Here is a 24,623-nt window from a genome sequence, read left to right as displayed (position 1 = left end):
ATCCTTTTAAAAGCTATCTCTCATTTGCAATATTATTTATATTAAATAAACCTTTTTGAAGCTAAAAATATAGTCTCTTTGTGTTCTGAGTATATGGTATCTTTTAAAGTTATACTGATAGCACATGGTCACTTTTAAAATTTAGTGCCATGCTCTGAGTACATACTTTTAAATCTTGCAATACATGTTAGTGAAATTACAGATATATAGCATTTAATTCCTTTGTATTCTTGCAATTGTAAATCATTCTTACCTTATAGGTAAGTGGTGGAGAAACATTAGTGAGTGCTCTAGCTATCCCCAAGTATAAATTAATTCCTTGGTACACACCAAACCAGGTCACATTTCCAATCTGGAGACCTTTTGCTTTTTAGGCCTGGAGGGGTAAGAATTGAGTCCAGAAGCTTCCCTCACCTACACCTGTTCAGTAGCTCGACATCATGTGACCTCCAAGTTACATGTTTAAAGTTAAATAGTATCTGTGCTGCTGAATCTAGAATGCAAATTAGCTATGGAGTGTAAATAATGCATTTTCAATGGTAAAAAATTAATTAATTAAACAACAAAATACAGCTATAACATCCAGTCGACTATTTAAGGCTGAACAATAATTTGAAGGTGCTATGTCTTTAAATATCTCTAGCTTTTCAGTATATAGTCATGTGATGATTTTGATTTTTTTCAGAGAGACTGAGGGTAGAGAGCCTGGAGGAGGATGTAACTATTTTGACTGTACCGTAAAAGAAGCCAGGGGGCAAGTCTAGTTCTCTGGCGATAAACCTCACACAAATTTCAAGAATTTGGTTATTCCTAGCCACTGCAGCAGTTGCCGTGAAAGGATTGAACTCGCAAGTTAGCCCCCTCTTCTATTTTTTATTTTATTTTATTGCGCAAGTCTGGAAGCTGGAAGTACTCAATCCCTTCTCCTTATGGGGATCCGAGAGTTTCCGAATGGCACCAGGGGCAAAGCTATAGCAATGTGAGTATCTCTGTTTCCTCTCCCCGGTCTTTTGTGCAACCTGGGCGGGACGGTATGCTTTCTCGCTTCTGTCAGAGCAGGGCAGGACTTCTCAGCTTGCTCTGGGAAATCTTAGGGGGGATGCTACCCAGTGCAGATCCATCCTTAGCAGTGAGATACCTTTTGAGCGAGCAACGTATCCCAGAATTTACTGGCCAGATCAACTGCACATAAAATAGCTATGTATAGCATTCATGACTTTTTGAGTTATAACTTCCTATTGCGCTGTTCATGCAGTGACATATTGCCTAACAATACCTGTTTTTCTCCTTTGGATAATGCAGCCACAAAATCGCAGCATTGCTTGTGTTGGAGCACCGTATCGCTTTATGCCACCTGCACCGCGGAAGATGCTTTCTTTTTGCGCACTGCGCGCTAGGGTGGTAGCGTGCTTGCTGCATTTGATGTTTGATTTTGCAGCCCCCTTTGCTATTTGCTTCTTTTGTGTAGTGCCATGAGGAAATCTCCGGATGTGAGCCCGAGAAGGCTGTCGGATATTAGCCCCCAGCTCAGACAGTTGAAATACCTCGTGGTGGATGAGGCAATTAAAGAAGACTTGAAGTGGTCCAGGTCGGTGGAAGATCTGGCCAGCGCTTCCGTCGGGCTTACGTCCATCGAGGAGCGGATTCTAAGGATTACAGGCTATTACGGCTATCAACCCTGGGCTGCCAGCTACAAAAGTAAGCTCTGATTTATCTGTGGTTTCCTAGGCAGCAGCCCCCAACATTCTGTAGACTTTCTATAGCCGAGAGCTTGCTTGATCCAAGTGACTCTCAGGGAGGGATGCAGATGACAAATGAGCTTTTTCATAGCTGCCAAAACCAACACGACTGATGAGTGGAGGGTCCAAATTTAAAATACATGAAATGATTATGAATAGAGTTTTTATGTAAACGTGAGTCACCTTTGGAAGGCATGAGGTGAATGATTTGGAGCAAGGCAGCACTGAATCAGCCATTGCTACCTGAGCTGAAAGTCACTTGTAAAGTGTGGTACAGGGAAGAAGTGCGCACAGCGGCATGCCAGCCTGTTTTCAGATGTCTTGACTTTATAAGCTACTTAAGTGATTTTTTTCCTTTGCTAACTGAATGTAAAGCAATCATTGCCTTTCATGTGGCTCCATAATCTTTTGATGGAAGTCTGACTGCAGCAAATCCTCTATATGCTTTTTCATATTTAGACCATAGGCGGCCGGCTGGGCTTAACTAGATAGATGCGAGGCTCAGGGAGCGTCAGATTGAAAGGGGGTGGGGGAGGGGGGTTAAGGGAGAGTTCAGATTTTAGCATTGGAAATGGAGGAACCGGTCCGGGAGGACAGTGAAGCAACCGTCCAATGTAGCTCCTGCATGCTGCAAATCTCTCCATCTCCCCGCCCACTGACACCTGCAGGAAATGATGTTGACAGTAGCAACAGGAAATTAGAAAGCAGTGGTAGAGGCTAGAGCTAAATGCAGTAACTCAGTAGTCACCCCCAGTTCATCCTCTTTCCCCTGCTTCTCCTTCCATGGACAGCCCTGGCTGCAACATTAATAATGAATTGTCCACACTCCTCAACACTTTTCTAGTTTAATGTTGCAAGGATGTTGCCCTTTGTGATAAGCCCATTTCAGATCTGCTAAGTTGAAATCAGTCAGACCTATTACTTGGAAGGATAGATACAAATCACTGAAGCATTTGACACAAGTAACATAGTAGATGACGGCAGAAAAAGACCTGCAGTCCATCACATGAATTTACTTATATAAAATCACACTCTGAGTATTCACCTGCCTCCCTCCCCCAGGGGGCAGGTAAAAGTATGCACCCTGTGAGGCGTGTACGTGTTTTAAGTCATACTAAGCAAAAGGTTGGGGGAGTTGAAGTACATGCAGAAACTGCGTTTTAAAATCTTTGCATGCACTTTGCATCGCTCTGCAGTCTGCTGCAGGTATAAAGTACAGAGGAATTTGTATTGCATGCGAACCCTCAGTTTCTAATGAGCCTTGTACCTGTAGAACTGTGAGTCAGGCAACATCATTGTCCTCACAACGTGTTCTCTTCACCGGTGCTTTTTCTTGTGGAGAAAGGAGTTTTCTAGTAGTTGAAACTACTGTAGAGCACATATGGATACAAGGCTCACTTGTATGAATGCAGTGGTGATGATGAACAATCCCATTTTTATGTGCTGTAACACAGTATAGGTCAGGGATTCAGACCGCAAGTGCCAGAAACTGGCCAGGTTTTCAAGATATCCCTAATGAATATGCATGTAAGAGATCTGCATGGATAATACCTCCATTGTATTCAGATCTCATTCATATTCATTAGGGTATCCTGAAAACCTGGCTTGTTTGTGGCACGGGAGCCCTGAACTGCCCTGGTAGAGGTTATGCCAGTTTCAAAAGACAGTGCACAAGATTCAACAGTCTCCAAATGAAAGGGATGCTTCCACTAATCGCTCCTTTCCAATTGTAAATACACCTTTCAATACAGGCAGCAGGATTAGAATGGTCCTATTTTAGGTTTTCATCGTTTGGATCTAGCACTAAAATAGTGGCATTTTTTTGTGATTCATTTTATGTATGATATTTTGATTTCATGTTGAATTAATGGTTTTATTTGAATAACTGCACCAGAATTGTACTTAATTGATCTTATCTGACGTCCTTGCTATTGGAACCTATGGGTCTTGGAGAAACGTGGACCAGCAGAAGGATGTTCAAACATGTGGTGGCACCTGAACTTTAGTGACTGTGTAGGCTCTAAATAGTCTTAAGTTCATTCAGTAAAAGGCATCTTAAGAGGACCGACATGTTGACAAACTTGTGTTTTAAGATGTGTCTTAAGTTAAGGTCAGTGAACATGCAATGGCTTTCATAGAATTTCAAATCTACAGCACACTGTATGAAGCCTGTCCATGGACTGCAGCACTGAGAGTATACAGCTGAAAATAGGAATCCATTTATTACTCATTTATAAACAGTTTGTGACATCAAGCCATGTTCTTTTGGGTTAGAGAATTCACTGTACATTTTGTCCTGCTGTAGGTACTGGTTTTGAAGATAGATTTTTCTTGCACATTGTTTAATTTAAGGCTTCCCAAACCTGTCCTGGGACACCACAGTCAGTTGAGTGTTTAAGATATCCAAAATGCATATGCATGAGGTACATTTGTATATATTAGGAGCCTTCTGTATACAAATGTACCTCATAAATATGCATTGTGGATATTCTGACAACGTAACTGGTTGTGTGGTCCCCAGGACAGGTTTGGGAAGCTCTGGTTTAGTGGACATGTAGTCTTTGACTGCTGGCTTGGAAGGCATCCAAATCAGAAGATATGGCATAACATTTCATCAAGTGTTTCAAACAGACCTACAATAATTTACAGTACTTAGAATAAAATAGGTACAAATATGGTCTGGTATGAGTTTTCAGTGCTTTCTTGGCATAGATTAGGGGGTAATAATGAAGCTGTCTGCATTAATGCAAAGCCTGTGGATACTTTTTATTTGCAGGCTTTGGACCAATAACGATTGTAAAAGTATGTGTTGAATTTTGCACCTGCTTGTTCTATAGGCACATTTTAAAGATGTGAAAATATAATTTCCCTCCCACAATCTAAGCATTCTGACAGGAACATTTTCAGACAACATGCAGAAAACTGCAGATATTATAGAACAACATGCCTAATTGTATGTGCATGGGGAGGAGGGATAGCCCATTTGCTGAGAAATGGCTGTGAAACGTGCCTTCCTTGTGACCTGACTTTGTTGTGATTTCTGTTATGCATCTTTTCGGGGGGGGGGGGGGGGGGGGGAGCATGTATGTGTAATAGGACTATCATCAGATACTACTCTCGTTATATGTACATTGCTTGAAATAAGAAAACTGGAAGCAGAACTGCAAGTGAAATAGAAATTGTATTCCCAGGATGCCATTTTCAAAGCATAACCTGAACTGAGCTCTGCATAGCATTTGCTAATCAGTCCACACACACATGTCTACATTCAAGAAAGCTTGACAGTATAGGCAGTGTGTGTGTGTGGGGGAGGGGGGGCAGGGAGTTGTTCACACTGAAACTAGAACGTTTACAAGTTTGAGGGCTATATCCACATTATAGACCATCACCAATAAAAAAGATATCATGACCCCAGAAATATATTTTGTTATAGAACATCTCTGACGTAGACAGCATCCCTAATTGTTTTTTAGTCATATAATCTTGGACACATGCAAGTAGCCACCTCACGGACAGATGCAAAAGCACTATTGTATGGGTGAATGAGGGGCAGAGAAGAAAGACAAGGTCTTCTTTGTGGGGAAAATTATTCAAGAGCTTGTGCTGTGTCAATTATTTGATTTATGTATTTATTTATTTATTTTATTTAAAAAAAAATATATATATATATATTTATTTATTTTTGGTTTGGCTTACAATCTTTGCCAGAAAACTATTTGGATCTCTAGAAAGCCTTGCACACTTCGTGGGATAATGACTCACCAGCACCGCTCATGAACATATTGTCTCAGTAGGACTGACTGTACATACATATAAATGAAGCAGCAGCATTTTGAGTCGATCTCCTTCCAATAATGAAAACAGGATTCATGTTCTTTCACAGTTTTGCAGCGTTCTTATGCTCTTTGCGATTGTGTTTTCTAAAAGAGCAAATCTTCATCCTCGTGTTGTCAGGTAGATCATTCCAAAACTTAGGTACAGTAACTTAAAATGCTCATGACCATTGGAGCCGACTCTGTGGGTGCTTGAGCACCCCCAATATTGGAAAAAATTCTTGTATGTGTCCAGGGAGGGATTATTTCCATTGGGCTTAGCACCCCCAATAATTTTGAAAAGTTGGCTCCTATGCTTATGACTGATAATAAATTAATGTGCCAGTAAAAAAGAAATTTCTGTGATATACATGCATCCATCCATTCACACGCGCACACACACAAAATTGAAGGTATGGATGGCAAATCTTTGTGACAGTTAAAATAAAACACGCAGTGTTCCTAAGATTCAGATCTAAGATACAGTCAACATACCGCCAGGTTAGATTGTACACCCAGGTCTGGCTATTTCCCAGTTACCTGTCATGGTCTGTAGCAGCAGTGGCATCTGTACTTGGTTCCCATTTATCCTATCTGCAGTGCCATAAAGGTTGCTCATATTTAGGGCCCTTGTTTACTAAATTGCGTTAAGTACTGAGAGGCCCTTTTACTAAAGGATTGGTGTGTGGCAACGGGCAGGAGCCCGGCGGTAGTTCCCACCCCCAGCGCATGCCATTTCTGGTGTTACAAAAATATCTTCTATTTTTGTAGAGCTGGGGTTTGCGATTTCCGCCGGGTTAGCGCAGGAGCTCCTACCGCCATCACAGTGAGTGGTGGTAAGGGCTCCCCCCGAAATGGCCATGCAGTATGGGTTTCCCTTACTGCACAGCCATTTCTTTTTCTGAAAAAAAAAGATAGCCTTTTATCCGCTGCAGTAAGAGGGGGCCTCAGTGCGTGTCAAAAACATGCACTGATGCTAGCGCAGGCCCCATTTTACCATAGCTTAGTAAAAGGCCCCTGAATGCGCTAATTACTGCACATTAACGACTATCGCACATGTGTTAAAACTCTTACTGTGGTTGGTTGCAGTTTGTGTGTACTTATTTGTGCGTCAAGTGCTTTTTGTGTTAGGTAGTGAGAGGATATAGGTGGAGAATGGGCATGGATAGCATGCTACAGTTAACGTGGGGTGCCTACCGCTTGCTGTTGATTGTGCAGTTAGCACAGCTTCACTTAGTGCCTCCTCAATAGAAGGCATTAAGTGCAACTGTGCCAATTGTGACCAGGTTCTACATGTGCCAGTGTAGATGTCTAAGCATCAATTGCACAGAACATGCTGGGCACGCCTCCATGGTTTCTGCCGGGTACTTGTGACCTGAGTTGGCACTGTTCTCCTTTATCTTGAAGGCATGAATAAACATGGATAAAGGAGAGTCGGTTGATGTAGTGTACCTAGGTCTTTCCCCCAATTAGTGAGTATAGCTGTATGGTCTACTGGGGCACTTTTTAAGACTCTATTCTGTTATGGAGGTCCAAGACATAAGTACATAAGTATTGCCATACTGGGAAAGACCAAAGGTCCATGGAGCCCAGCATCCTGTTTCCAACAGTGGCCAATCCAGGTCACAAACACCTGGCAAGATCCCAAAAAAGTACAAAACATTTTATACTGCTTATCCCAGAAATAGTGGAATTTCCCCAAGTCCATTTAATAACGGTCTATGGACAAGCGATCCCCAGTAGGAGACTCCAATGAGGTAATCAGTATAATGATGTAGTTGGTAGTAAGCGAATATATCTGTGGCTTTCAATCCTATTAATTTGGAGTAACTCTGAAAAAGCCACTGACTGTCCATCTGTGGACAAAATCTGTGCCAAACATGATATCCCCTCCCTTACCCATCGCACAAAAACTTCTGAGTCTAATCCTGGGGGAAAGTCCATATTCCCTCGAAGTGTAAGTAAATCCAAACTATTTGGATTTTGGCCCCATAATTGAGCAATAACCTTCCAAGCCACCCGTAGAGGTTTCAGAATTATACTTCTAGCAAAAGATCTTGGTAACGAGTGAGCAGTAGCATGAAGAATAGTGCAAAAAGACCAAGGGGCTACAAATTCTCTTTCAAAGTCAAGAGGAGTAAAATCTGAAGTCTCAAAGATCCAATCACAAATGTGTGTAAGCAAGCATGCCAGATTATATTTACCTATTCCGGTAAGCCTAAAGCTCCCCTAGCCCACCGACCATACAAACATCGTAGTTGTAATTTAGGTTTCCTACCCTGCCATAAAAAATGGGTTAGAAGACAATTTAACTGCTTATGGTCTCTCTTTAGAAGACTCAGGAGGAGCAGCTGCATCATATAAAGCCATTTGGGGAATAATGACATTTTATACAAACTAACTCACCCCAATAAAGAAAGCGGTAGATGTTGCCATTGCTGAAAAGCTGTCCTTGATCCCTCAAGCAACCAAGATACATTATAGGCATAAAGCTTAGTAACATCTGGTGTAAGGTAAATGCCTAAGTATTTGAAAGCATCTTCATCCCACTGAAGAGGGAAGGTATCCCCCCATCCCTCCCACACAGTAACGTCTGTAGGCAGTGCCTCAGATTTCAAAAGATTTAGCTGAAAACCTGAAAAATCTCTGTATTCCCGAAAACTCTCTAATAACGCTTCCAGCGAGACATGAGGGGGGGGGGGGTCTTCTAGGTGGATGAATAAATCATCTGCAAAGGCAGCAATCTTAATGGTGGCCTTTTGCATCTGTACCCCCTTGATGTCCGAGCTTGTGAGAATCTCCCTGATTAAGGGTTCAAGACACAAAACAAAAGAGGTGATAATGGCTACCCCCGTCTTGTGCCTCTATAGATCCTCAAGGGCATCCAGCACAAATAATCAATGTTGAGGTTTCATATATAAAGTACACACCACTTCCTGAAAAAAGCCTACAGTGCCATAAGCCTCCAAAGTTGCATACAAAAAATCCCATCATACCTTATCAAAAACCTTTTCAGTATCAAAACTGACAAGAAGCAATGGGATTGCTCTATCTGCCTCTGCATCTAAAGATGTTAGAATACGTCGAAGATTTAGAACAGAATAGTGACCTTTAACAAAACCAGTATGTGGTTCAGGTATTATGTTGGGCAGCACCCGTGAGAGTCGATTAGCCATAACGTTGGCTAATAACTTTGCCTCCATGGGTAATAAAGAAATCAACCTATAAGATTCTACTTTAGCCGGGTTGCACCCAGGCTTAGGAAATGCCAAAATCTGGGCCATCTGAAGGCTATCTGGTAACGTCCTTGCCTGGACCATGGCATTGAAAGCTGCCATAAGAAGGGCAGCAATCTCAAAATTTTGTAAAACTCCGCTCGGAAGCCATCCACACCGGGTGCCTTACCAAACATCAACTGAGAAATCACCAATATAACTTCCCCCTCCGAAATCGGAGCATTCAGCATGACATTCTCCCTTTCAGTCACCTTCAGAAGTTCTAAAGCCTCTAAATACATGGAACTCTCTCTAATCCTATATCAGGAGGAGCAGCATAAAGGGTAGCATAAAAATCTTGAAACCTCTGTACACATCCCCATGTACCAAATGCCCCAAATGAATCCCGAAGAGTTGTGACCCTGTGCAACCCACCTCTTGGTTTGACTAACCTGGCCAAATGAGCTCCCGTTTTGTTGTCAAATCTGTACATTTGATATTTAAAATAAGTTATAGATTTCTTAGGTCTCTGGTGCAGCATCTCATTGAGGGCCGCATGGGAACTTAGGGGTCTTTTTACAAAGGCGCACTGAAAAATGGCTTGTGGTAGTGTAGGCATGAGTTTTGAGCGCGCGCTGATCCATTTTTTAGCGCGCCTGTAAAAAAATGTCCTTTTAAAATTTTTGCCGAAAATGGATGTGTGGCAAAATGAAAATTGCCATGCATGCATTTTGGGTCTGAGACCTTACCGCCAGCCACTGACCTAGTGGTAAAGACTCACGCGGTAACCAGTCGGTAATGACATATGTGCGCCAAATTCCAATTGGCGTGCGTCCATTACGTGTGCCCGAAAATAAATATTTTTCAGACGTGTGTATCAGACGGGCGCCAAAAATGAAATTACCGCAAGAGCCACACAGTAGTCTGGCAGTAACTCCATTTTGGCGCGCATTGGGCATGCGTAGACGCTTACGTGGCTTAGTAAAAGGGCCCCTTAATACTTTAGCCCGGTTAGCCGGCGTAGCAGCCATACCATATTGCCTCCGTTCACATCGCACCTGTGATTCTACTTCCAAAATAGCTCTGTCCCTAGTTTTCTTCTGATAAGCATGTTAGGAGATAATATGACCTCTTAGTAACATAGTAAATGATGGCAGATGAAGACCTGAACGGTCCATCCAGTCTGCCCAACAAGATAAACTCATTTTACATGGTATGTAATATTTTATACATATATCAGAGTTTGATTTGTCCTTGCCATTCTCAGGGCACAGATCGTAGAAGTCTGCCCAGCACTGTTCTTGTACTAAAAGTTCTGAAGCTAATGTTGAAGCCCCTTAAATTTACACTTCAGCCCATCCATATCTATTCAGTCACGATCAGGGCATAGACCATAGAAGTCTGCCCAGCACCGGGTTTGCTTCCCAATTACCGGCGTTGCCACACAATGCTAAGATTCCGTAGATCCATTCCTTCTAAACAGGATTCCTTTTTGTTTATCCCATGCATGGTTGAATTCCATTACTACTACTACTACTTAACATTTCTAGAGCGCTACTAGGGTTACGCAGTGCTGTACAGTTTAACAAAGAAGGACAGTCCCTGCTCAAAGGAGCTTACAATCTAAAGGACAAAATGTCAAGTTGGGACAGTCTAGATTTCCTGAATGGAAGTATAGTGGTTAGGTGCTGAAGGCGACATTGAAGAGGTGGGCTTTGAGCAAGGATTTGAATATGGGCAGGGAGGGGGCCTGGCATATGTGCTCAGGGAGTTTGTTCCAGGCATGGGGTTAGGCGAGGCAGAAAGGGCGGAGCCTGGAGTTGGCGGTGGTGGAGAAGGGTACTGAAAGGTGGGATTTGTCTTGAGAGCGGAGGTTGCGGGTAGGAACATAAGGGAAGATGAGGGTAGAGAGGTAAGGAGGGGCTGCAGATCGAGTGCATTTGTAGGTTAGTAGGAGAAGCTTGAACTGTATGCGGTACCTGATCGGAAGCCAGTGAAGTGACTTGAGGAGAGGGGTGATAAGAGTATATCGGTCCAGGCGGAAGATAAGACGTGCAGCAGAGTTCTGAACGGACTGAAGGGGGGATAGATGGCTAAGTGGGAGGCCAGTGAGGCGTAGGTTGCAGTAGTCAAGGCAAGAGGTAATGAGAGAGTGGATGAGAGTTCAGGTGGTGTGCTCAGAGAGGAAAGGGCGAATTATGCTAATGTTATAGAGGAAGAAGCGACAGGTTTTGGTTATCTGCTGGATATGCGCAGAGAAGGAGAGGGAGGAGTCGAAGATGACTCCGAGGTTGCGGGCAGATGAGACAGGGACAATGAGGGTGTTATCAACTGAGATAGAGAGTGGAGGGAGAGGATAAGTGGGTTTGGGTGGGAAGATAATAAGCTCGGTCTTGGCCATGTTCAGTTTCAGGTGGCGGTTGGACATCCAGGCAGCAATGTCGGATAAGCAGGCCGATACTTTGGCCTGGGTTTCCGCAGTGATGTCTGGTGTGGAGAGATAAAGCTGGGTGTCGTCAGCATAAAGATGATATTGGAAATCATGAGATGAGATCAGGGAGCCCAGGGAAGAAGTGTAGATTGAAAAAAGAAGGGGTCCAAGGACAGATCCCTGAGGAACTCCAACAGAGAGCGGGATGGGGGTGGAGGAAGAACCATGAAAATGTACTCTGAAGGTACGGTGGGAGAGATAAGAGGAGAACCATTACCGTTTTCATCTCCACCACCTCCTGCGGGAGGGCATTCCACGTATCTACCACCCTTTCTGTGAAAAAATATTTCCTGACATTACTCCTGAGTCTCCCCCCCTTCAACCTCAATTCATGTCCTCTGCATGATGCCCAATCAGGATTCCGGTCGAACCACAGCACAGAAACAGTATTAATTACCCTCATGACTAAGTTTAAACAAATGATTGCAACTGGCAACAATATACTCCTCCTACAATTTGACATGTCCAGTGCCATCGACATGGTTGACCACGAAATCCTACTACACATACTTGAATATTTTGGCATCGGAGGAAATGTCCTAAACTGGTTCAAGGGATTCCTAACCCAGCGGTCATATCAAGTCACATCAAATTCAACCACGTCTGCTGCATGGACATCTGAATGTGGAGTACCACAAGGATCACCCCTCTCACCAACCATCTTCAACCTGATGATGATCACCTTGGCAAAACTCCTATCAAATCATAACCTCAACCCATATATATACGCCGATGATGTAACAATATACATCCCTTTCAAGGAAGACATTAAAGAGATCCTCAATGAAATTAATCAGTCTACACATCATGAACACCTGGGCAGATACATTTTGCTTGAAACTAAATGCAGAAAAAACTCAATGCCTGATGCTCACTTCCCAGTACAACATGAATGAATTCACCGCTATAAACGCACCAAAACTAAACCTTCCAATCTCAGAAACGTTAAAATCCTTGGAGTCACCATCGACCGCCACCTAACACTCGAAACTCATGCAAACAACACAACCAAAAAGATGTTCTACTGCATGTGGAAATTGAAAAAAATAAGGCCATTCTTCCCAAGATCCGTCTTTCGCAGCCTAGTGCAATCCCTCGTACTCAGCCATCTGGATTACTGCAACTCACTATACGCAGGTTGCAAAGAGCAAATACTGAGGAAACTCCAAACAGCCCAGAACACAGCAGCCAGACTCATCTTCGGAAAACCAAAATATGAAAGTGCAAAACCCTTACGAGAGAAGCTACACTGGCTCCCACTTAAGGAACGCATTACTTTTAAAGCATGCACATTAGTCCACAAAATCATTCACGGTGAAGCCCCAGCCTACATGTCTGATCTAATAGATCTACCACCCAGAAATGCTAAAAGATCATCCCGAACTTTCCTCAACCTCCACTTCCCTAATTGCAAAGGCTTGAAATACAAGGCGCTGCACGCGTCAACTTTTTCTTACATGAGCACGCAATTCTGGAATTCACTGCCGCGCAACTTGAAAACGACCTACGAGCAAACCACCTTCCGCAAACTATTGAAGACCCATCTTTTTGAGAATACTTACGGAAAGAACCAAAACACATAAAGCCCACACCCACGGTTCAATAATGCTTCAATACAGTCACTCTGAATTCTCATCCCCTGTAATCTCACCACACTCATACTTCTACTCACAGAAAATGTATACCATATGCTTTCTTGTTGTTATGTACTGCCCCTTTTAGTTTCCCGTTGTTCCCCCAATGTTTCACTGCTCTTTTCCATTGTTATATTCCTTAATGATACTCTGAGTTTGTCTCGCATAACTCCTCACAATGTAATCCATAACCGAGTAGTAACAAATTGTATTTCTATCACTCACAACTTATTGTAAGCCACACTGAGCCCACAAAAAGGTGGGAAAATGTGGGATACAAATGCAATAAAATAAATAAATAAATTAATAGTTCTACCACCTTCCCATCTCTGGGAAAGGTTTGTTTGCAGATTAATACCTTTCAAATATTTGAACGTCTGTATCATGTCACCCCGTTTCTCTTTTCCTCCAAGGTATACATGTTCAGGTCGGTAAATCTCTCCTCGTACGGTTTGCAACGCAAATCCCATAACATTTTTGTAGCTTTTCTTTGCACCACTTTCAGTCTTTTTACATCTTTAGCTATATACGGCTTCCAAAACTGTACACAGTACTCCAAGTGGGGCCTCACTAATGACTTGTAGAGGGGCATCAACACCTTCTTTCTTCTGCTGGTTATACCCATCTCTATGCAGCCTAGCATCCTGGTTAAGGTGGAGCCCATCATTCCAGAATAGGCTCCCCCTTCCCTAGAATGTTGCCCAGTTCCTTACAAATCTATAATAAAAGAGCCTCCGAAGAGGTCCAGAATTGCAGAATAGATTTCTTTACCAATAAAAGTGAGGTATATATAAATCTCCTTTGTGGCTTAGAGAGGCCCTGAGTAACTAATAGGGTTTGGTCCCCCAAGAGTAAAGTTGCGTAATCCCACTCTATCCGTCTCTGTAGGACTTCAGTGAGCACCTGAAATGCCCGATTCCACAGGGACAGTGACGGACACTCTAAGAAAGAATGGACAAATGTCCCCCGTCCCTGCCTACATTTAATGCATTGGCCGTCCCCCCAAAGACCCATAACTGCCCCTTTATCTTTTGTAATATATGTGCGATGTAATATCTTGTACTGGGTTTCCTGCAGGTCTGCTGTCTTAACCATGTCATAGATAATGGGAAAAAGCTTACTGAACTGCTTAATAGTATAGTGTGTATTCAGCTCCCTGTTCCAATGGCTCATCAGTCGTTCCATCCCCTCTAGTGGCATGTGCATGTTTAAAATTTTATACCATGTGGAGAGACTATTTGCTATGAATGGTGTGCGCAATAAGATCTTATCCCAGGGTCCCCAGTGCCACCTCTCCCCATAATCCCCATAATCCCTTTGCAAGGAAGAGCAGTAGTGCCTCACCTGTAAAATTGCAGTAAATTATCAAAAGAGTCCAGATTCTCCTCTCCCTGTACCAATAGGTGGCCCAATATCACACATCCCTGCTCCCTCCATTTATCGAATACAGAATATCCCAGGCCTGCCGGGAAGTCCGCATTACCCACCATACATAGGAAAGGGGATACCTCCGGCGCCCGATTCTGGTGCCCCCTCCACCAAGCCCACGCCCTCCGCATAGGCTGCAAAAAAGTCAGCCTCCCTGCCGTGTCATATACAGCACTGGGTTTCATGTGAAGTAAATTTATAAAAGACCAAGGAGCACTCCAACTATCCAATACTCCGCTAGGCAGAAATCAGTAGTGACCCGTCAACCCCTCAAAGATTAATCGCAATAGCGCCGCTACATTATACAGACGGAGTTCAGGCATGGCCAATCCTCCCGCCTCCCGATTTAGTGAGAGCTTCTGGTGCCCTATCCGCGCCCCCCTCCCCCGCCAGACAAAAGCTCGTATTATGGATCGAAACAATCGTTCATCCCTCCTCAATAACCATATAGGAGCTGCTTGTAATGGGTACAACAACTTTGGGAGCAAAATCATTTTAACCAAAGCTATCCTACCCATCAGGGAAAGTGGTAGATGCTTCCACCTATCGCAGAGCTTTCGAATATTTTCCAACGGGTCCACCACATTTTTTTTATAAAATATTAAGGCGTTAGCACTGAGGAAAATTCCCAGGTACCTCATAGCTCCCTTAGCAAGTGGTATTGACAATCCCGCTAAGCCCAAATCCGAAGGGCGTCCCGACAACGGGAGCAGCTCCGACTTAGCACAGTTTACTCTCAATCCAGACAGGGCCCCAAAGTCTTCCACCAGTGCCAACACCCGAGGCAGATCCCTGGGTCCATTTTCCAGGTATAATAAGATATCGTCCGCAAATAGATTTAATCTATACTCCCGCTTCCCCACTCGAATCCCCCTAATGTTCCCACTCTCCCTTATGCTGACAGCTAACGGCTCTATGGCCAACAGAAAAAGCAGTGGTGATAGGGGGCAACCTTGCCGCGTGCCACGTTGTAAAGGGAAGCTCTCCGTCAATTTACCATTGATTAATAATCTAGCCACTGGGAGTGTGTATAACGCCTTAATCCAGGATGCGCATGCACCTGTGATACCAAAGCGCTCCAAGGACCAAAACAAGAATTGCCACGAGATGCTATCGAAAGCTTTTTCCATATCCAGCCCCGCGATTATCGCCAGGCCCCCTTTGCCTCTATGTTCGTGTATAGCAAGAAGAGCTCTCATAATATTCATAGAGGCGTGCCTTCCCGGGACAAAGCCCACCTGGTCTTCATGAACCAAACAAGAAATCACCCCATTTAGACGCCGTGCTAGTGTAGCAGCCAGTATTTTCGCATCCTGATTCAACAGGGAAATGGGGCAGTAAGAATCCACCTGTTTATGATCCTTACCAGGCTTCGGGAGACGTACGATGTGGGCCATATTATTTTGTATGGACAACCCCTGATCTATGATCCCATTAAACCACTCACCCAAAGGCGCCGCCACCAAATCCGCCAGGATTCGATAATACTCTGGACCAAATCCATCAGGTCCCGGCGCCTTAGTCAGTTTTAAAGATTTAATGGTCTTCCTGATCTCCTGCTCATCAATAGGGCTATTAAGAGCCTGCAATTGATCCAACGTGAGCTGGGGAAGATGAACATCATGAAAAAAAGCCTCACAGGCGTCAATATCAAATTCCCTAGCCCCATAAAGAGATCTATAAAATTTGACAAATTGTTGGGAAATATGCTGCTCGGATGTGTACTCCCTCCCAGCAGCATCCCTGATGCTGGTGATAAGTTGCCGTTTACGATGGGGCCTAACCAACGTAGCGAGTAGTTTCCCAGCTTTGTTTCCCCATTTGAATAATTTAAAACGCTGAAAATAGATATCCTGTTGTGCCCTCTGTGTCAAGATTTCGTCTATCTGACGTCTAACCTCCGCCAATCGAGATCTATCTCCGGCATCCATGGACCGCATATGTGCCCTCCTCAAATGTTGGAACTCCCTGGACAAGCGTATAAGATCCGCCTCTCTTCTCTTCCTCCTCCCTGCAGTGTAAGCTAGTATATGGCCCCTCATCACTGCCTTTGAAGCCTCCCAATAGGTACCCGCGCTCACATCCGCTGTCTGGTTATGCATTTGATAATCTAACCACTGATTTCGTAAATATTCCCTGAATTCTTTGTCGTGGTACAGTGAGAGTGGAAATTTCCACACCCTCTCTTCCTGCCCTGCAGCGAAGGACACCATCATGGTAACTGCCGAATGGTCACTAATGGCACAATCCACTATGTGAACGTGAGAGGATCTAGACAGCAAAGATGGTGTAATAAGCAAATAATCCAGTCGGGAGTACGAATCATGGGGATGGGAATAGAAGGTAAACTCACTATCATGTGGGTGCAATAGACGCCAGATATCAATCAGCCCCAGTTGGGAAGACAGGAAATTGACTCCTCTCCCCTCCCAATTCCCTCCCCTCAACCTCCTGGGTTTGCAATCAACCGTCTGGTCAGCGACAAAATTAAAATCGCCCCCCATCACTATATGATAATCTGAAAAAGGAGCCACTTTAGCTATCAACTCCGAAAAGAACTTTTGGGAGTAGATGTTGGGTCCATATACATTACACAATAATATACTCTGTCCCCACAGGTCCCCCAGTACAAGCACATATCTTCCCTCTTTATCCGGTATCACTTTATGGGTGGTAAATGGCAGTTGCTTATGTATTAAAATAGCCACCCCCCTTTGTCTTGAATTATAGGAGGCATAATCTACTTCTCCCACCCACCCCCTCCGAAGTTTTAGGTGTTCTGTTGCGGTTAGGTGTGTCTCCTGTATGAATGCGATATCGGACCTCTCTTTTTTAAGCCAGTTGAGCACCTTGGCTCTTTTGACAGGGGAATGTAACCCATCAACGTTGAGAGTGACTACTTTCAAATTAGCCATTCAAATCACAGTGAAAAGTACCCGCAGCAGCCACTTCTGCACCAAATTCGCCGGCCTCCCAGCTGGACCCGCAAATTCTTACATCAAAGACCGTTCCCACCTCCTCAGCATTTCTCGCTTTCTTCCTCGTTTCCAAACCTTTGTCTCAAACCCTTGACCTGGTCCTTTTAGCTCCCCCTCCCCCCCTCCCAGCATACACACAGCCATACACCACACACACCAAGACTCATACCTTCCCCCTCCCTTCCCCTTCCCACCCTCCACCCTCTGCCCCCCCGTATACAGTTCCTGCAGTTCTCCTCCCCCTCTTCTTCCCCTTCCCACCCTCATCTTCCTCATCCTTCACCTTCCCAAAGACAGCCCTCAGCCCCTCCCCCCACCTCCAGCCCATTTTAGATTATTAACCTTTAAATCCCCCTTTTTTTTTTTGTTTCCCCACAACCAAAGATTACATTGCTGAATCCCTTTAACCATCAACCTTAAGGATACCACCTCCCAACTAAATGTGAGAACTCTGCATTACCCCTTCCTCCACTGCCACCTTTAACTGTGCTTTTAACCACAACCAGAAGAACAATTAAATTCAACAACAGTTTATACTCAAGTCCCTCTTTGCTCCACATCTTCAAAGACGTCTTCATGGCTCATCTACAGCATTCCTTTCTGCCGCACCGACTCTCTCAGCCAACCCCGTCATCCCTCTTGAGCATTAGCTGCGATTCGATGTAAAAAAGCCTGGGCTTCCATCACCTCCTGCATGATAAGTGCCTGGCCACCGTGCCAGACACGCAGCTTAGCGGGATACAATAGCGCAAAGCGAACTCCCTTCCGATGAAGCTCAGAGCATACGGGTGCCATCGCTCTCCTCTGCGCTGCAACTCTAGCAGAGTAATCATTAAATAGAAGCACCCGATGATTTTCATATTCCACACTTCCTTTTGCTCGAAAGGCTTTCATGATCCGCTCTTTAGAGAACCAATTAGTGTAATGGGCAATAGCCGTGCGTGGTTTAGAGTTGGTATCTCCCTTCGCTCCCATCCGATGGACTCTGTCACAGCAAATTGTGCCACGAGACTCCTCCAGTCCCAACGCATTAGGCAGCCACGTGTCAAAGAACCAGTACAAATCATCGCCCAGCACTTTCTCCGGTAAGCATATTATTCTCACATTGTTTCGGCGGCTCCGGTTTTCCTGCTCTTCAACTCTCTCTCTAAGTTTGCCTGCCTCTTTTTGCAAAGCAGCAATCAGGGTCGCCGTAGCCCGCGCTTCTTCCTCTCCCGACGAAATGCGCTGTTCCATGTCCTGGAGCCTTTGGGAGTGCGAGTCAAATTTTTCATGAATCTCTTCTACTGCCGATTGGAGTTTATTTAGTCGATCAGCCAATGCCGCCGAGACCGATCTCGTAATCTCCTGCACCCACTCCGTCGTCGGCATGATCGTCGTGGCCTGAGGCTGAGTCTCTCCCGGGTTCTGTTGCTGCTGGGAGTCCGCCATCTTGCCGGGGCCCGTTTTCAGCGAAGCTTTCACTTTTCGCTGTGTTCTTGTGGGCATAACGCGAACGTCCAGCTGCTCCAAACGCGACCCCTGAGTGACCCAAGAGTCTCTTCTCCTTTCTTTATCAGGTTTGCTATATCAAACGATTCGGGATCTGTGGTAATTTAGCAGATTTTGAGCTGGCCTGAGGGGAGCTGCCCAGGTTCACGTCCTCTCAGGAAGCAGGCATCACGTGACCCCCCAGAAATGATGTTTTAAATGAAATAGAGGTGAATAAATCAGAAAAAAAGGTCATTTTATTTACAGACCTGGCACAGAGTCTCCCAGCTGATGGTTAGCACAGGATAGCATACAGCTATTTTCTCAGATTCACTGATAGATTCCTCAAATGATAAGTATCCTTGGGCTTTTGACAAGACTTCTAAATCAGAAACAGTACAGATCCCAGCCATAGACAGAAAGTGGTACAGTTTTGGCTTCTACAAAAAATAGGGAAAAGCAAGAGAACTGCAAAAAACAAACAAAATAAAAACCCAAAGGCTAAAGAGGAGTGGATTCAAATCTGTGTTTTTTCATTCAAGACTGACCTGTGGCTAGGAGCCAAAGCTAAACACAACAGAGGATTGTATCCAAATATGAAGTACGGAAAAATCCCAAATCTTACTTTATTACACATAGAGATTATTGAACAATTGTAAACCCAAATTATAAACCCTGATGCAGGCATCTTCTGAAACATGACTGGATTTTATAATTTCTAAGTAATCTGTGCTTGTAATAAAGTGTAATTTGGAACTTTTCTATGTTTCATATTTGGATCCACTGCACTATTTTTTTTTTTTTTTACAAAGAAGGAGAAGGTAAAACAACTTTGGATTTAATTCATACCTTTTCTCAGTTTTTCAAGGTAAGTTCCATTTCGGTACAGTAGGTTTTTTTCCTGTCCCCAAAGAGCAGAGGAGGGTTAAGTGACTTGCCCAAGATTACAACAAGCTGCTGCTGGTTCTCTGCCTGCTGATCTTACAATTAAAGTACTTCTCACTCCTCTTTTAATTTTAGTTTTGGCTTCTAGCCACAGGTAAATCTTTTGTAGAAACCTAGGGATTGATATTTAGTGGGAATAATTGGGTAGGAGCAGCTCTACTACTACTAGTAATTGACATTTCTAAAGCGCTACTAGGGTTACGCAGCGCTGTACAATTTAAACATGGAAGGACAGTCCCTGCTCAAGGAGCTTACAATCTAAAAGACAGGTGTACAATCTAAAGACAAGTATACAGTCAAAAGACAAGTGAAGAGTCCGTCTGATAGGGCATACTATATTACACGAAAGGTTAGGTGCCGAAAGCAGCATTGAAGAGGTGAGTTTTAAGCAGAGATTTGAAGATGGGTAGGGAGGGGGCTTGGCGTAGGGGTTGAGGAAGATTGTTCCAGGCATAGGGCGAGGCAAGGCAGAATGAGCGGAGCCTGGAGTTGGCAGTGGTGGAGAAGGGAACTGAAAGGAGGGATTTGTCCTGTGAGCGGAGGTTACGGGCGGGAACATAGGGGGAGATGAGGCTAGAGAGGAGCCACAGACCGGGTGCATTTGTAGGTAAGGAGGAGAAGAATTGTATGCGGTATCTGATCGGAAGACAGTGAAGTGACTTGAGGAGAGGGGTGATGTGAGTATATCGGTTCTGGCGGAATATAAGACGTGCGGCAGCGTTCTGAACGGATTGAAGGGGGGATAGATGGCTAAGTGGGAGGCCGGTGAGGAGTAAGTTGCAGTAGTCAAGGCGAGAGGTAATGAGAGCCTGGATGAGAGTTCGTGTGGTGTGCTCAGATAGGAAAGGGCGAATTTTGCTGATGTTGAAGAGGAAGAAGCGACAGGTCTTGGCAGTCTGTTGGATATGCGCAGAGAAGGAGAGGGAGGATTAACTCCAGACTAGGTCCAGCACAGATATTCAGTGGCACTTAACTGGAGAGTACCACTGAATATCTGCGCTGGCTGTCATGGCACTGTCCTGTTAGTGCCGAGGTGGTCCGGGGACGCAGCCTGGTCGGAGCTGGAAATTATCCGGGTAATGCTGATATTTAGTGCCAGTGTCCAGATAACTATCCAGACAAGTTGGGCTAGATAAAAAGCTGTCTTGTCTTGCCTAGAGAGCTATCAGGGTACCCACTCTAAATATCACAGTACCCAAACAATTTTAGTGCCAGTTCCTGAGTATGGCCAGGTGTTGAATACCCGGTTCTAAATCAGCCCTTGGTGGCTAGCATTTAACAGTTATGACTCTTTAGCCACTGATAAGTCTTAAAAGAAAAAACACAGGCTTTGCTCTTCAACCCTGAGGAAACTATTAACCAAAAGCAGTTTATTGTCTGGAGGAAGGGAGGTGTGAGGGGAGGGGGCCTATTTCTTCCTTTTGCAGGAGGTTTAATCCTCCCAGTTTTGTTAATGGCTGTTAGGTCATTGCTTCCCCCTGTGGAGCTGGATAGTTGGGCATTTACTCCTCCCCCATACTGTCCAGGGAGTTATCTTTTGCTTATAGCTCAGATACTGGGATCCAAGCCAAGAAGGCTGAGAGCTATCCACCAGTTCATTCGATTTAAATTAAAAACAGGATAGCGGTTCATGCCTCTCTCTGGAGCTGGGCAATACAGTGACACTGAGAATCCTATCTGTGCATAAGCCTATTGTTCAATCCTTTAGGGAATAGAGACTACTTTGGACTGCTGCTGAGGCTAAATTAAACTCTGCACAGCTCTTGTAGTTCTTCTAATGGGGGTGGGGGGGGGGGCAGGGGAGCGAATGCTTCAAGACCCTTGAGAATGATGATTACTGTCAAGCAAATAAAACACTTCTCACCCTGGCTTTTTGTTCCAATTAAACAAGAATTTACTGATGTAGAATATAAAAATTAACTTTTTGCAGAGTCTCAGTCTACTACATACACAAGCCAGTCAAAATATACAGGCTTGTGGGGTCCCTTGGCCTCCTTTGCCTACAAGTCCTCCTATAAATGCTTTCTTCTCAGAGTACCTGTGGTCCCTCCAGTCCTTCCCTTCTCATCACTCTGAGAGGTGCTATTCAGTACCCTGTGCAAATTTAGCAGCTTTTTTCCTCCTGCTTTCAACTGGAATAATTGACACCCATGGGAAAGGGGCAGGGGATGGGATTTAATATACTACCTTTCTGTGGGTACAACCAAAGAGGTTTACATGAGTTTATCTAGTTGGGCAGACTGGATGGACCGTCCAGGTCTTTATCTGCCGTCATTTACTATTTATGTTACTATCCAGCTTATAATCGAACGAGAAAAACGCCCAAGTTCCGACCTAAATTGGGAGATGGACGTTTATCTCACAAAAACGAATAAAGCGGTATAATCGAAAGCCGATTTTTGGGCGTTTTCAACTGCACTCCGTCGCGGATGCGGACAAAGTTTATGGGGGCGTGTCAGAGGTGTGGCGAAGGCGGAACTGGGGCGTGGTTATCTGCCGAACAGAGATGGGCGCATTTCACAGATAATGGGACAAAAGTATGCGTTTTTAGCTAGAATTTAGGGCACTTTTCCTGGACCCTGTTTTTTCACGAATAAGGCCCCAAAAAGTGCCCTAAATGACCAGATGACCACTGGAGGGAATCGGGGATGACCTCCCCTGACTCCCCCAGTGGTCATAAACCCCCTCCCACCTCAAAAAATGATGTTTCACAACTTTTTATTTTGACCCTCAAATGTCATACCCACCTCCCTGGCAGCAGTATGTAGGTCCCTGGAGCAGTTGTTAGGGGGTGCAGTGGACTTCAGGCAGGTGGACCCAGGCCCATCCCCCCCCTACCTGTTACAATTGTGCTGCTTAATGCTTAGTCGTCCAACCCCCCCCCCCAAACCCACTGTACCTACATGTAGGTGCCCCCCTTCACTCCTTAGGGCTATAGTAATGGTGTAGACTTGTGGGCAGTGGGTTTTGAGGGGGATTTGGGGGGCTCTACACACAAGGGAAGGGTGCTATGCACCTGGGAGCTCTTTTACCTTTTGTTCTGTTTTTGTAAAAGTGCCCCCTAGGGTGCCTGGTTGGTGTCCTGGCATGTTAGGGGGACCAGTGCACTACGACTCCTGGCCCCTCCCACGAACAAATGCCTTGGATTTATTCGTTTTTGAGCTGGGCGATTTCATTGTCCATTATCGCTGAAAAGCAAAAACGCCCAGCTCACAACTTGGCGAATAAAACATGGACGTCTAATTTTTTCGAAAATACGCTTGGGTCCGCCCCTTCACGGACCCGTTCTCAGAGATAAACGCCCATGGAGATAGGCGTTTCTGTTAGATTATGCCCCTCCATGTATATACGGGCACTTATTTTGCACCTGGGGCAGTGGAGAGTTAAGTAACTTGTCCAGAATCACAAGAAGCAGTGCATAGGCACCTTGTAAAAAAGTTGTGGGGAGGCTTAGCCTAGGGTTACCATGTGTCCAGATTTCCCCAGACATGTCTTCTTTTTCAGGGGATTGTTGGGGTCCGGACCGTTTTTTCTAGCCAGCCTGTTCAGGTTTCTTGGTTGGCAGGTGGGCTGGCCTTCTTCCCCCCCCCCCCCCCCCCCCCACCCCAAATCTACCTTAGTGCGCCCTGGTGGTTTAGTGGCCACTTTGGGGCAGGAAAGAACTCCACTTTTTCCTGCCTGCTGCCACTGACCTCCTCGCTGCCGCTGCTGAGACTGCAAGCGGCTGTTTCCTGCCTCAAGAGCCTCTAGACCACTAGGGCTGTAAGGTAGGCCCAGGAAGAGAGGGAGAGAAGGGGACAAGCTGCTCATAGATGGGAGGGAGAGAAGGGGGCAAGCTGCATGTGGATGGGAGGGAGAGAAGGGGGCATGCTGCTCATGGATGGGAGGGAGAGAAGGGGGCAAACTGCTTGTGGATGGAAAGGAGAGAAGGGGACAAGCTGCACATGGATGGGAGGGAGAGAAGTGAGCAAGGAAAGGCAAGGGGGAAATGCTGTTCATGAATGTTTGCTTTTTTTTGGAAATGTACATCTTTTCTAATTTTGTATTTAGACTATGGAAGAAAACGCATTTCTGTTACTTTTACTAGCATTTTCACTGATTATAGAATCTGGCTTTCTTGAGGAGGGGGTCAAGGTGATTGTATGGTGGGGCGGGGCGGGGCGGCAAGGCATTTTATTTTTTGTGTCCTTTTTTTGTCTCTGCAAATACGGTAACCCTAGCTAAGCCTCCCCAGCCCAACCATGACCTTCCCCCTCCTCTCACTTGTTTGTCATGAGCTTCTACTTCTCAATCTTGGCGGCAGCATGAAAAACAAACAGGGAGCTTCCCCTCCATGCCGCCTGTCTGCCTAGGGTTACCATACTTTGTCTCCCAAAAAGGAGGACACATGCCGTGCCCCCTGTCACGCCCTTGCTCTGCCCCTGTCACATTTCCCCCTCCCCCCTGTCACACACCTCATCACCCCCCTCCCCTTACCTTACTACTGCCCTGGTGGTCTAGTGACCTCTTTGGGGCAGGAAAGAGCCCCCTCTTTCCTGCCTGGAGTGCTGCCCTGCATGCATCCTTCGTGTTGCTGAAAATGGCCGCCGAGAGTTGAAGTCTCGCAAGTTCACTTCAACTCTTGGCAGCCATTTTGAATCGGCGCAGAGATCAGGAACATGAAGGATGCATGCAGGGCAGCACTCCGGGCAGGAAAGAGGGGGCTCTTTCCTGCCCCGAAGGTGGAAGAGGTCACTAGTCCACCAGGGCAGTAGTAAGTAAGGGGAGGGGAGGCTAGCAATCTAACCGTTTGTCTGGATTTCTGGACAAACAATGGCCCGCCCACCAGCCTGCCCGTTTGTCCAGAAATCCGGACAAACGGGCAGATTGGCAAAAGCCGCCCGGTTGCCCGGACATGTCCTGAAAAAGAGG

General features: G+C 45.1%; 1 protein-coding gene across 1 annotated transcript in view; it reads left to right on the top strand.

Annotated features, from left to right (window-relative positions):
* The first annotated feature begins 909 nt into the window (after positions 1-909).
* The window catches only part of SLC35F3 (solute carrier family 35 member F3), a 416,478-nt gene continuing 392,764 nt past the window's right edge, over positions 910-24,623 (top strand). The window contains exons 1-2 of the mRNA XM_030198124.1: positions 910-979; positions 1,469-1,698. Of these exons, the coding sequence (XP_030053984.1) occupies positions 930-979; positions 1,469-1,698 (280 nt within the window). The 5' untranslated portion in view covers positions 910-929. The remainder of the gene's footprint in view (positions 980-1,468; positions 1,699-24,623) is intronic.

The sequence above is a fragment of the Microcaecilia unicolor genome, chromosome 3, assembly GCF_901765095.1.
Source record: "Microcaecilia unicolor chromosome 3, aMicUni1.1, whole genome shotgun sequence".
NCBI classification, from domain to species: Eukaryota; Metazoa; Chordata; class Amphibia; order Gymnophiona; family Siphonopidae; genus Microcaecilia; species Microcaecilia unicolor.
Note: the sequence above shows the minus strand (reverse complement) of the source record. Positions and strands in the feature narration are given on the sequence as shown.